This window comes from Camelus bactrianus, chromosome X (assembly GCF_048773025.1).
Source record: "Camelus bactrianus isolate YW-2024 breed Bactrian camel chromosome X, ASM4877302v1, whole genome shotgun sequence".
In the NCBI taxonomy this organism is placed as follows: Eukaryota; Metazoa; Chordata; class Mammalia; order Artiodactyla; family Camelidae; genus Camelus; species Camelus bactrianus.
The window spans coordinates 56310802-56324508 of record NC_133575.1 but is presented as its reverse complement, the minus strand read 5'-3'; the positions used below and the strand labels follow the sequence as shown (position 1 = coordinate 56324508).

Here is a 13707-nt window from a genome sequence, read left to right as displayed (position 1 = left end):
TCTGCAAATGGCATTATTTCATTCTTTTTCTATGGATGAGTAATATTCCATTGTGTGTGTCTGTTGTGTGTATGTGTATATATCTATATCTATATCTATTTCTATATATATCACATCTTCTTTATCCACTCATCTGTCAATGGACATTTAGGTTCTTGGCTACTGTAAAAAGTCTTGCCATGAACATTGGGGTGCATGAATCTTTTTGAGTTATAGTTTTATCTGGATATATGGCCAGAAGTAATATTACTTGCAGGAAATGGGTTTTCAGTCCCTCTAACACCATAATCAAGCAAACTTGCCAAACCACTCCACTTAGATCAGTTGCAAATCATCAGTAAAGAAACTGACTCAGATTTCCAGAGAAATTCTAGACCTTAAACAGCACATCATAAATCCTACTGTCCTTATTTTGGACAAGAGTCAAAAAGCAGATATCCAGGTATCATCAAACATAATGACACTTTTTCCTGGTCAGTTGTAAATCAATAGTATCTCCACGCCACCCAAATGGCAATGATAAGAGAATTAGAATGGTTATACTAGTGACAACAATTTTAAGGCAAAATTTTGTTAGAGAGAGTAAGGGTTTTTTGTAATAATAAAAGGGTCAATAAAAGATGAAGACGTAACAATTTTGTGTGTGTGTGTATGTATATATTTTCACCTTAAAGACAAGAGGCCCCAAAATACATGACTTAAAATACTGACAGAATTGAAGGAGACATCACTACCAATTTTAAGTGAATTAGAAGTATTACAAGGGAATATTATGAACAGCTGTCTCCCAAAACAGTAAAAAATCTTAGATGAGATGGATAAATCCTTAGAATATCACAAACTGCCAGAACTGATTCAAGAAAAATTAGAAAACCTGTAATAAGCCAACTGATTAAATTAGTAATTTAAGAAGTTCCTGCAAACAAAAGATCACTTCCAGATAGCTTCACTGATGAATTCTACCAAACACTGAAAGAATTAATGCCAATATTTTGCAAATGCTTCCAGAAAAAAAGGAACACTTGAAAGTATTCTATGAAACCAGCAATAAATAACATTATTTATTTATGTATTTTTTGTTTATTGATTCATCCATTCATTTTGTAAGGCTAGTCACTCTGATACCAAAGCCAGATAAAAACATCAAAAGAAAAGAAAATTACAAATCAATGTCCCTCATTAATATACATGCTAAAATCTGTAACACAATATTACCAAACCAAATTCAGCAACATAGGAAGGATTATACACAACTAACAAGTACAATTCTAGGAACGTGAAGTTGTTTTGACATCCAAAAATCACTTAATGGAATATATCATATTAATAAAATAAAGGGCATAAAAATACATGATCATCTGAATAGATGCCAAAAAAAAAAAAAAAGAATTTGACAAAACCCGATACCCATTATGGTAAAAATTCTCAGCAAACTAGGAATAAAAGAGAATTCCCTTAACCTGATATGTAAAATGTATATAAAAAAAGCCCACTGATAACTTCATAATTAATACTAAAAGACATTTTTCCCCTAAGATCTGAAACAAGAAAAGGATTTCCACTCTCACTACCTGTGTTCAACATTGTTTTGGAGGTACTAGCAAGTGCATTTAACCAAGGAAAATGACATAAAATGCACCCAGATTTTTAAAAAGCAAGTAAAACTGTCTTTATTTTCTAAATGCATGATTAGCGTGTACAAAATCATAAGGAATATTCTAAAACCTAAAACTAATAGATAATTCAGCAAGTTCATAGGATAAATCGTCCATATTCTGCAAAGAAGACAAATACAAAGACATACAAAGAAAAATATGAACATGAAATTAAGAAACAATTATATTACCAATAATATAAAAATAGTAAAATAATTAGGAATAAATTTAACAAAAAAAGTGCAAGACTTGTGCAATGAAAACATTCCTGAAGGAAATTAATGAAATTCTAAACAAATGGAAGTTATCCCATAATCCTGCATCAGAAGAATTAATATTAGTAAGAATGAAATATTCCCTAAATTGATCTACAGATTCAGTGCAATTCCTATCTTAATGTTTCCTGTTCTTTTTTTCAGAAATGATTAGTTTATGCTAAAATTCATATGGAAATCTAAAGGAACTTAATTAGCCAAAACAGTCTTGTAAAAAAGAAACCATTGGAGTACACATAATCCTCAATTTACAAAGCTATAGCAATCAATAAAGTGTAGTTCTGGTATAAGGATAGATATCTAGGTCAGTGGATTAGAATTCAGAGTACAAAAATAAGTCCCTACATTTACATTCAATTCATTATTGACAAAGATTCAAAAGTAATTTGATGCAGAATTCAGTCTTTTCAATAAAAGGTGCTGGGACAATAGATGTCAACTTGCAAAAGAATGAACCCAGACCCCTATCTCACATCTTATACAAAAATTAACTTAAAATGGATCACAGACTCAAATGTAAAAGCTAAAAAAAAAATTTTACAAGAAAACATGAGTAAATTTTTGTATATATATGCACCCAATATAGGAGCACCTAAGTACATACAAGAATTACTAACAGAGATAAAGGGGGATATTGATGGGAATAAAATCATAGTTGGAGATTTTAACACTGCATTAACATCACTAGACAGATCTTCCAGACAGAAAATAAACAAGGCAACAGAGAAATTAAATACTACAATAGAAAAACTAGATTCGGTGGATATTTTCAGAATATTACACCCCCCCAAAAAAGGATATACATTCTTTGCAAGTGCACATGGAACATTTTGCAGGATCGATGATGTACTTGGGAACAAAAGAAACCTCAACAATTTTAAGAAGATAGAAATTATCTCAAGCATCTTTACTGACCACAATGCCATGAAACTGGAAATGAACAACAGAGAAACAAAGGAGAAAAAAAGTAAAGCATGGAGATAAAACAATATGTTATAGAAAAAACAATGGATCAATGAGGAAATCAAAGCTGAAATTAAAAAATACCTTGAGACAAATGATAATGAAAGCACAACCACTCAAAACCAATGGGACACAGCAAAGGAAGTGCTAAGAGGGAAGTTTATAGCGATACAGGCCTTCCTCAAAAAAGAAGAACACTCTCAAATAAACAATTTAACCCACCACCTGAATGAATTAGAAAAAGAAGAACAAAAAGCCCCAAAAAGCAGCAGAAGGAAGGAAATAATAAAGATCAGAGAGGAATCAAATACAATAGAGATTAACAAGACCATAGAAAAAATCAACCAAACCAAAAGCTGGTTTTCTGAAAAAGTAAATAAAATCGACAAACCTCTGGCCAAACTCACAAAGAAGGAAAAAGAGAGAGCACAAATTAGCAAAATAAGAAAGAAAAATGGAGAAATTACACAAATAAAATAGAAATACAGAATATCATACGAGAATATTATGAAAAACTATATGGAACCAAACTGGATAACCTAGAGGAGATGGACAAGTTTCTGGAAACATACTGTCCACCAAGACTGAATCAAGAAGAATCTGAACACTTGAACAATCCGATCACTAGAAAGGAAATAGAAATAGCAATTAAAAACCTCCCTACAAATAAAAGTCCAGGACCGGATGGCTTCACCGGGGAATTCTATCAAACATACAAAGAAGAACTCATACCAGTCCTTCTCAAACTCTTCCAGACAATTGAAAAGGAGGGATTACTCCCAAACTAATTCTATGAAGCCACCATCACCCTGATACCAAAACCAGGCAAAGACACTACAAAAAAAGAGAATTATAGGCCAATATCACTCATGAACCTAGGCGCCAAAATCCTCACCAAAATTTTAGCAAATAGAATCCAACAACATATAAAAAAGATTATATATCATGACCAAGTGGGGTTCATCCCAGGGACACAACGCTGGTTCAACATATGCAAATCAGTCAGTGTAATACATCACATCAACAAGAGAAAGGACAAAAACCACATGATCATCTCAATCGATGTAGAAAAAGCATTTGATAAAATTCAACACCCATTTATGATAAAAATTCTCGCCAAAGTGGGTATAGAGGGAACATATCTCAACATAATAAAAGCTATATATGACAAACCTACACCCAGCATAGTACTCAACGGTGAAAAACTCAAAAGCTTCCCACTAAAATCTGGGACAAGACAAGGATGCCCACTATCACCACTCCTATTCAACATAGTCCTGGAAGTCCTAACCACAGTAGTCAGGCAAGAGAAAGAAATAAAAGGGATCCAAATTGGAAAAGAAGAGGTAAAAGTGTCATTATATGCTGATGACATGCTACTATATATAGAAAACCCTAAAAGGTCCACACAAAAGCTACTAGAGCTGATTGAAGAATTCAGCAAGGTAGCAGGTTACAAAATTAACGTTCAAAAATCAGTTGCATTTCTTTACACTAACGATAAATCAACAGAAGAAGAAAGTAAGGAAACAATCCCCTTTAAAATAGCACCCGAAATAATAAAATATCTGGGAATAAATCTAACCAAGGAGGTGAAAGAATTATACACAGAAAACTATAAACCATTGATGAAGGAAATTAAAGAAGACTTTAAAAAATGGAAAGATATTCCATGCTCTTGGATTGGAAGAATCAATATTGTTACAATGGTCACACTGCCCAAGGCAATCTACAGATTTAATGCAATCCCTATCCAATTACCCAGGACATATTTCACAGAACTAGAAATAATCATAATAAAATTCATCTGGAACCATCAAAGACCTAGAATTGCCAAAGCATTACTGAAGAGAAAGAAAGAGGCTGAAGGAATAACTCTCTCACACTTCAGACAATACTATAGAGCTACAGTCATCAAGACAGCATGGTATTGGTACCAAAACTGACATATAGACCAATGCAACAGAATAGAGAGCCCAGAAATGAACCCACAAACTTTTGGTCAACCCATCTTAGACAAAGGAGGCAAGAATATACATTGGAATAAAGACAGTCTCTTCAGCAAATGGTGTTGGGAAAACTGGACAGCAGCATGTAAAACAATGAAGCTAGAACACTCCCTTACACCATATACAAAAATCAACTCAAAATGGATTAAAGACTTAAACATAAGACAAGTTACAATAAACCTCCTAGATGAAAACATAGGCAAAACATTATCTGACATAAATTTAAAAAATTTTCTCCTAGAAGAAATAAAACAAGAATAAACAAATGGGACCTAATGAAACTTACAAGCTTCTGCACAGCAAAGGAAACCAGAAGTAAAAGAAGAAGAAAACCTACGGAATGGGAGAAAGTTTTTGCAAGTGAAACCGACAAAGGCTTGATCTCCAGAATATATAAGCAGCTCATACGACTCAATGAGAAAAAAATAACCCAATCAAAAATGGGCAGAAGACCTAAACAAGCAATTCTCCAAGGAAGACATACAAATGATCAAAAAGCACATGAAAAAATGCTCAGTATCACTAATTATCAGAGAAATGTAAATCAAAACTACAATGAGGTATCACCTCACACCAGTCAGAATGGCCGTCATTCAAAAATCCACAAATGACAAATGCTGGAGAGGCTGTGGAGAAAGGGGAACCCTCCTACACTGCTGGTGGGAATGCAGTTTGGTGCAGCCACTATGGAAAACAGTGTGGAGATTCCTCAAAAGACTAGGAATAGACTTACCATATGACCTAGGAATCCCAGTGCTGGGCTTGTATCCAGAAGGAAATCTACTTCAGGATGACACCTGCACCGCAATGTTCATAGTAGCACTATTTACAATAGCCAAAACATGGAAATAGCCTAAATGTCCATTTAGGTGACTGGATAAAGAATTTATATATTTATACAATGGAATACTACTGAGCCATAAAAACCGACAACATAATGCCATTTGCAGCAACATGGATGCTACTGGAGAATGTCATTCTAAGTGAAGAAAGCCAGAAAGAGTAAGAAAAATACCATATGAGATCACTCATATGTGGAATCTTAAAAACAAAAACAAAAACAAACAAACAAAAACAAAGCGTAAATAAAAGACAGAAATAGACTCACAGACAGAGAATACCGATTTGTGGTTACCAGCGTGGTGGAGGGTGGGAAGGGATAGACTAGGATTTCAAAATTGTAGAATAGACTACACTGTATTGCACAGGGAAATATACACAAAATTTTATGATAACTCACAGAGAAAAAAATGTGACAATGAGTGTGTATATGTCCATGAATAACTGAAAAATTGTGCTTAACTTTGGAATTTGACACAACATTGTAAAATGTTTATAAATCAATAAAAAAAAATGTTAAAAAAAAAAGAAAAAAAAAGAGGAAATTTTTGTGACCCTGAGTTAGGCAAAAATTTTTTAGATTCAGCATCATAAGCGCAGGAAATCCAAGAAAAAATGATATTTGAACTTCATCAAACTTAAAATCTTTTTCTATTCAAAAGATTTCTTCAAGAAACATACAGACTGGAAGAAATTATTTGCAAATTATATATCCACTAAATGATTTATATTCCAAGTTTATGAAGAACTCTTGCAACTCAAGCGAGTGAAATCCAATTTAAAATGAAAAATGATTTTCAATAGATATTTTCTGAAGGAGACATTCAAGGGGACAATAAGTGTATGAAAAGATGCTCAATATCATGTCATTAAAGGAATGCGTATTAAAATCACAATACAATATCACTGTACACCCACTAGCAGAGCTGTAATCAAAAACTGTAATTGTTAATGAAGATGTGGAACCTTCATACGTTGCAGCTAAGAATGTTGCAAAAATGGTGCAGCCTCTTTGGAAAACATTTTGACATTTCCATTAAATGGTTAAATGTAAATTTGCCATATGACCCAACAATTTTAATCCTATGTACATACTCAGGAGAAATGAAAACATACGTCTATACAAAGATTTCTACATGAATATTGATCATAGCATAATTAATAATAGCCCCAAAGTGTTAATCTAAATGCCTATAAACTCATAACTGGATAATCAAAATTTTGTATATCCATTCAACAGATATACTTTTTGGTAATAACACAGAACCACTTGGATGAACCTTGAAAACATTATGCTAAGTAAAAGAAGCCAGACTCATATGATTCCATTTACAGGAAATGTCTAGAATAGTAAATCCATAGAGATAAAATGTAGATTATTGATTCCTAAGGGATTGGGGAATAGAGGAATGGAGAGTAACTATTAATTGTTATGAATTTTCTTTGTGGGATGATGAAAATGTTCCAAACATAGATTTTGGTGATAGTTGCACAGTTTTAAAATTTACTACTAATAATTTAATTGTACATTTGAAACAGGGGAAATCTTATTTTATGTAAGTTGAAATGCAAAAACACTTTATAAAACATGAATAAGGTAAAGAATCACAACTTACAGCTCACAAAATTATATTAGAATGTTCATAAGTAAAATGAAAATCTAAAATGTGAAAACATATTATGCCATATTAACATTTACTTTATTTATTTCTTTATTTATTTTTGAAAATACTACAGAGGACAAGTTAAGAGTAGCACAGTGGAAAAGAGTGCAAGCTCTCATTCACATTTTCTGCATCCAGATCCTGACTCTAGTTTTTAGTAGCCAAATAATGGATATGTCATCTAACTTCTCTTATACTTTAATAATTTCATTTGTAAAATAGGAATAATTAATAGTTTCTATCTCAGGGGTTTGTTGTGAATATTTAAATGTTTAATACATATCAAGTCTCTAGAAGAGTACTCAATGGATAGTAAATTTTAACTATATATTTGCATCTATTGTCATCATTATTGTAAAAATGAGGGGAGAAAATCTGTTTTCAAGAATAGGCCTTGATTTCTCACATTTTTCTTGTTTATTCAGGTATCTTCAATGCCCTGGGTTTACCTGTGACTCAGTGCCCACTGGGTCTGAATGCCAAAGGACTTCCTCTAGGTATCCAGGTCGTTGCTGGACCCTTTAATGATCACCTGACCCTGGCTGTTGCCCAGTACTTGGAGAAAAGTTTTGGGGGATGGGTCTGTCCTGGAATGTTTTAGTGGGGTCTTCCCAAGATGTGTTTGTGTGTTTTTATAGGTTGGGTGAAATCAAGCACCAAAAACCAAGTAGAGGAAAAAAAAATGAGTATTTATTCATTTGTTCAGTTATTCTTCCACTCTTATTTCCTTCACTAATTATTGTCCTTACTAACGTAGTAATATGTGACTCCTGCCTTCAGCTTACTGGAGAAGTTGGACATGTAAACGAACATGTGCAATAAAGTTTCCTAAATGCTGTTATGATGTCTGTTTTGAGTACAATAGAGAGATCAAAGCTGGGAATATTTGGTTTTAACTAGAAGATCTTAGGCAACTTTATAAAGGAGATGATGCTTAAACCAAGAATTGAAAGACAGTATTTGTTTATGAGGCAGGCCATGAAGTAAGGGAATTCTGCTTAGAAGGAATTATATTGACAAAAGCAAGGCATGAGGCTACATATTAATTTACAGAAGTGTAAATTAATATGAGAAGCTGGATAGAAGCATGGAAACAAGAAGACTGCAACAAGGAAAGCTCCTCTAATATCATCAGAAAAATTATATTTCATAGTTCTGTCCACTAAGAGGGTCTAGAACCAATGGTATCACAGTACAAATGATCACATACATCACCCAGATTTTTATTTCCAAATAATTTTTTCCAATATAAGGAACCAAAGCTTCTTAGAGAAAAACCTGACTTGGGGCTGAGAGAAGCTGTAAGATGAGCCTAGAACATGTTGTTGTGCCAAAAAGTTAAGAAGTGCTCAAAAGTGAAGAATATGTCAAAATGACGTATGACCAGTTTAAAGAGGCTCTCATTTGCAAAACAAGACAATTTGAATATCAAAATGAATGACAATGATTGATTATAACTCAATGATGGGAGTGGAGGTAAGAGAAAGTATATATAGATATATAAATTGATATTGATATAGATATATACATAGATAATATATATTTTTGATGGTTGCAAAATGATGACTTTCTAACTCTAATTGATATATATAATAATATGTTATCACTTCAGCAGCACATATACTAACACTGGAACAATACAGAGAAAATTAACATGGCTACTGCACAAGGATGACATGCAAATTCATGAAGTGTTCCATATAAATATACATATATACAACACACAATATATAAAGCTATAGAATATAGTTTTAAAGTTTTATATACTTTTAAAGTAAATGTATTAGTAAATTAATAATTTATATAAACCTAAATTATATATAATAACAAAATAATATAGGCTTAGAAATATATAAAAATGGAAGCTGTCTATACTTCAATAAAAACATATTAAAAGAAGTGCTCAGAGGATAAAAGCTTGTTCAAAAAAGAAATATGAAACAATGGAATAAGAAAGTCATCGACTGGATAAAGATGAGGTATATTTATACAATGGAATACTATTCAGCTATTTAAAATGACAACATAACGCCATTTGAAGCAACATGATGTCCCTGGAGAATGTCATTCTAAGCGAAGTAAGCCAAAAAGAGAAAGAAAAATACCATATGAGATCTCTCATATATGGAACCTGGAAAAAAAAGAATATAAATACAAAACAGAAACAGACTCATAGACAGAATACAAACTTATGATTGCTGAGGGCGAGGGGAGTGGGAAGAGACAGACTGGGAGTTCAAAATTTGTAGATACTGATAGGCATATGAAGAAAAGGTAAACAAGATTATACTGTATAACAAAAGGAAATGTATACAAGATCTTGTGGTAGCTCACAGTGAAAAAAATATGAGAATAAACATATGTATGTTCATGTATATCTGAAAAATTGTGCTCTAAACTGGAATTTGACACAACATTGTAAAATGACTATAACTCAATACAAAATGTTAAAAAAAAAGAAAGTCATCATCTTGCAATCATCAAAATAATACTTAATTTAGACACTCCTCACCAATGGATGCTAAAACCTTTGATAAAAGTTATTTGGGGAACATTTGTTGAGGAACTGAAAAGCTGTTTCAGTCTTAAAATAACTCTCCACTTATCACTTACTAATTACAAGGGTGGGGATGTTGCATTTCAAGTGGAGATATTTGGTAGACATCACCTTAATCAAATGATCGAAATTAATATGAACAATAATGGAACAAATCCCATGTCTTCTGGTGATATGCACTGAGAAGGATATATTATTACTTCTGTGATGTTCCTGCCAAAAATGCATCACTTGAATATAATTAGAAGAAAACATCAAAAGAAAACAAATGTATGGAGACTTAAAAAAATATCTTCCCATATTCATTTTTTAAAGTCAATGTTTAAAACCAAAGAAAGACCGAGGACCTGTTCCAGGTTAAAGATGACTAATGACACATGATAACTAAATGCAAAGTGTTACCTTAGATTGGATAAAATAAAGTTGCATCTGATGATAGCATTAAGACAGTTGGCAAAATATGAATATGGGCTTTATGTGAGATAATTTACCATTGTAGAAATTTCTGAATTTTATAATTGCACTGCAACTATGTCAGAGAATATCCTTATTCTTACAAAGGGAAGAGATGTGAACCAGGCAAGGAAGCTTGCTACATGGATGTGACAATACAGCAGGGTAAAAACTAGGTAAAAGGAGAAAATGCAAATATATAATTGACTTTGTGTTGCATTCTGTCCTCAGGATGCCTTTAGTAATAGTAAGAAAGCTAGCAGCTCCTGAAATGCACTTGACATGTATTACCTTATTTGTAGCTTGCACAAGCAACTCTGTGAAATAAGTGCAGTTATTATTCTCACCTCACAGATACGGAAAGTGAGGCACAGAGAGGGTTAATCCTTTGCCTATGCTGACAAATCTTATGTGGCAAATTTTAATCCATATTATCTAGCCTGTTATCCAGAGACTACTTCTCTCAGGAAAATCTGCATTGCTTATTGTGTTAGTTAAGATGCTTTGTCTTTAAACAACAGAAAACTTTAATCAAACCATTATATAGTCTGATGTAACAGGCAGTCCAGTGGTAAGTTGAGTTTCATGCAAAGAGGTTATCAGTGCAACAGAGATGGTATCAAGGGCCCCAGTTTTTATGTCCCTGCTCTTCCATGTTCAGAGTTGGCCTTCTCAACCTTGTCCTCAGATGGCTGCCCCAAATTTAGCATTCACATCAAGATAGGATGATGTCCAGGGACAGAAAACCATCTCTTCCTGGGGCTCTTCTTTATAGGGATGGGAAATTTTCTCACCTTAACCCTTCCAGCAGACATTGCCCATAAGCATATTGGGAATCCTTGGGTCACATGCCCATTTCTAAATGGTTCTGTGCCTGGGTCTTAATTTAAAGACGAGTGGGGGAGCAGCCAAAATGGCAGAGTAGAAGGATGCCTTTAGCTCACCTGCTACCACAAATACACAAGAGGGAAATCCACAGATTCACCCATTCACTTAAAACATGTCCTGAACTTTGATAGAATATTTCCTTCTTCAAAAGAAAAATTCCTCAAAAAACTGATAGAAGAAAAAACAGGAAAAGAAAAAGGAAATTAGTGTGGAACTTGTACAGCAGGGAGAAAGCTGAAAAGAAGGAACAGTGCCCTTATGCTAGGACACACCCTCTCGAACAAAGAGGTCAGGGGGACAGAGGGGAAACCTTCAGAGCTCAGATCTGTGCACAGCAACCACTTGGCTGACAGCTTAAGAGAAACTGGCACAAAGGGTCCCTGTGATCCCCAGCAGTGGTAGACTGGGTTCGGCTGGCTGCCCATGCAAGGCAGAGGCTGACTGTAGTGATGCAGCCTCAGGGGGCTGAAGGGTGCTGTGTGATAGGGTTGGGAGTGTATATAGAACAAAATAGGAATTACTGGGGGATCAGCCAAGATGGTAGAGTAGAAGGGCTCTCATAGCTAACCCTCTCCCACAAATACAGCAAAATTTACATCCACGGACCTACCCAGCCAACCAGAGCACCTGTTGAACTCTGATAGAACATCGCCTTTTTCAAAAGACAAAGACGCCATGAATATGGCTGGAGAAAAGGAAAAAAGAAAGAAGAAAAAGCAAAACAGTCTGGGACCAGTCCCACAGTGAGGGAGCAACAAAGGAGGAATATGCTCATTTGCTGGGTCTCCCCCTCTCCAATGGAGAGATCAGCAGGATGAAGGGAGAACCTCTGAGGCTTGGATCTGTACAGAAAAGCCCTTGACTGAAAGAACTAAGTTAAACAGGCACAGAGGTTCTCCACCACCCAGGGCTAGAGGCAATGTGGCAGGTGGGGGACAGGACAGGCTGCCCTAGCCAGGTGGTGGACTGAGGCAGGCTGTACAGAGGCAACCCTGGGGGACTTCAGCATGCTGTGTGCCATAGTTGGGAGGGTATACAAAGAACAACCTGCGTCCTCCATAAAATATGATAAAAAAAAAAGCATCATGGCTGGTGAGCTCTAGGGGGAAGTGTACCATAGACTCCATCTCCAAAAACCTGCTGAGCCAGTTTTTGGGAGAGAAGGGAGGTGGGGCTCAGCCACAGCCACCATATCCTCCAGTGCTTAGCACCCAGGTGGGTGCAGGGTTGAAACCTGAATCCAGAACTAGGGGCTTAGCAGCCTCATAGGCAATAGGGAGACTTGTTTACAGCTTGAGGCAGATAGGGTCATTCTGCCTAAGTACCTCTGAGAACTCATGCCTCCAAGACAAACAAACAAGGAGCTGAGTTCTGGCATGGAATAGAGGTGAATGTTGTTCTGCCATCTTCCCTAAACCTACCTATGGAGCATGGACCTGAGGCAGAGCTAGCATCTGCACAGAGCAGGGGAGCAAATGGCACTGGGTGAGGGTGAGATCTCCCACCCACTTATGTGCAGGAGCACAGCACATGATCTCAGTGCTGGGAGGGGGTGCAACCTGCCCGCCTACCATGTGCAAGCACATCTGACCACAGCGTCAGGAAAGGGAGTGATCTGCCTGCAGACCAGCACTGGGAATACCAGAGACCAGGGATACCAACAGAGGGTCTCTGGAAGCAGCAAGCAGAGTTCACACAGCAGGGATAGGACAGAAAGACCTCTCAATAAAACCGTTAAGAGTGCACAGAACCAAGGGAACACATCTACCTTTTATTTTTTAATTTTTTTCTTTTTCTCTGTTCTTATGCTTCAGATAGATAAATAAATAAACCCTTAAAGGACCACAATACATGACTAATACTCCATAAGACACAGGGCCATAGAGACATGAGCAACATAAAAAAGCAGAGGAAATAATCTCAATTAAAATTTAAGAGAAATCCCCTGAAAGAATGATCAACAAATTAGACATTGATAGCCTGCTAGATCAAGATTTCAAAAAAGGAGTGATCAAAGTACTGAAGGATCTAAAAGAGGCAGTGTTTAGAGACATAGGATATGTCAAAAATAAAATTGAAGCTATAAAGAGGGGCCAATTAAAATTTGAAAACTCATTGGCCAAGATGAGAGCTGATCTAAAGTCTGTAAAAAGCAGGCTAGATAATGCAGAGGAAGAAATAAGTGACCTAGAAGACAGGACAATAGAAACCACCCAATAAGAAAAGCTAAGAGAAAAACAAATGAAAACCAGTAAAACCAAAATGAGGGACTTATGGATTAATATAAAGTATGCCAATCTATGCATAATAAGGGTTCCAGAAGGGAAAGAAAGAACAAAGGGGGTTGAAAGGTATTTGAAGAAATCATGACTGAAAAATTCCAAAGATCTAAAGAAGGAAACA

At 35.2% G+C, this 13707-nt stretch overlaps 1 protein-coding gene and 1 non-coding gene across 3 annotated transcripts in view; both read left to right on the top strand.

Annotated features, from left to right (window-relative positions):
• FAAH2 (fatty acid amide hydrolase 2) overlaps window positions 1-8243 on the top strand; it is a 191875-nt gene extending 183632 nt beyond the window's left edge. For both annotated transcript variants that reach the window (XM_045512845.2, XM_010949977.3), the window contains one exon: window positions 7832-8243. In XM_045512845.2, coding sequence (XP_045368801.1) covers window positions 7832-8007 — 176 coding nt within the window. In that variant the 3' untranslated portion in view covers window positions 8008-8243. The remainder of the gene's footprint in view (window positions 1-7831) is intronic.
• A 762-nt stretch (window positions 8244-9005) lies between these two features.
• Window positions 9006-9112, top strand: LOC123615331 (U6 spliceosomal RNA). Its single transcript, XR_006722900.1, has one exon. It is a non-coding gene; the product is annotated as a U6 spliceosomal RNA (small nuclear RNA).
• Window positions 9113-13707: the final 4595 nt, after the last annotated feature.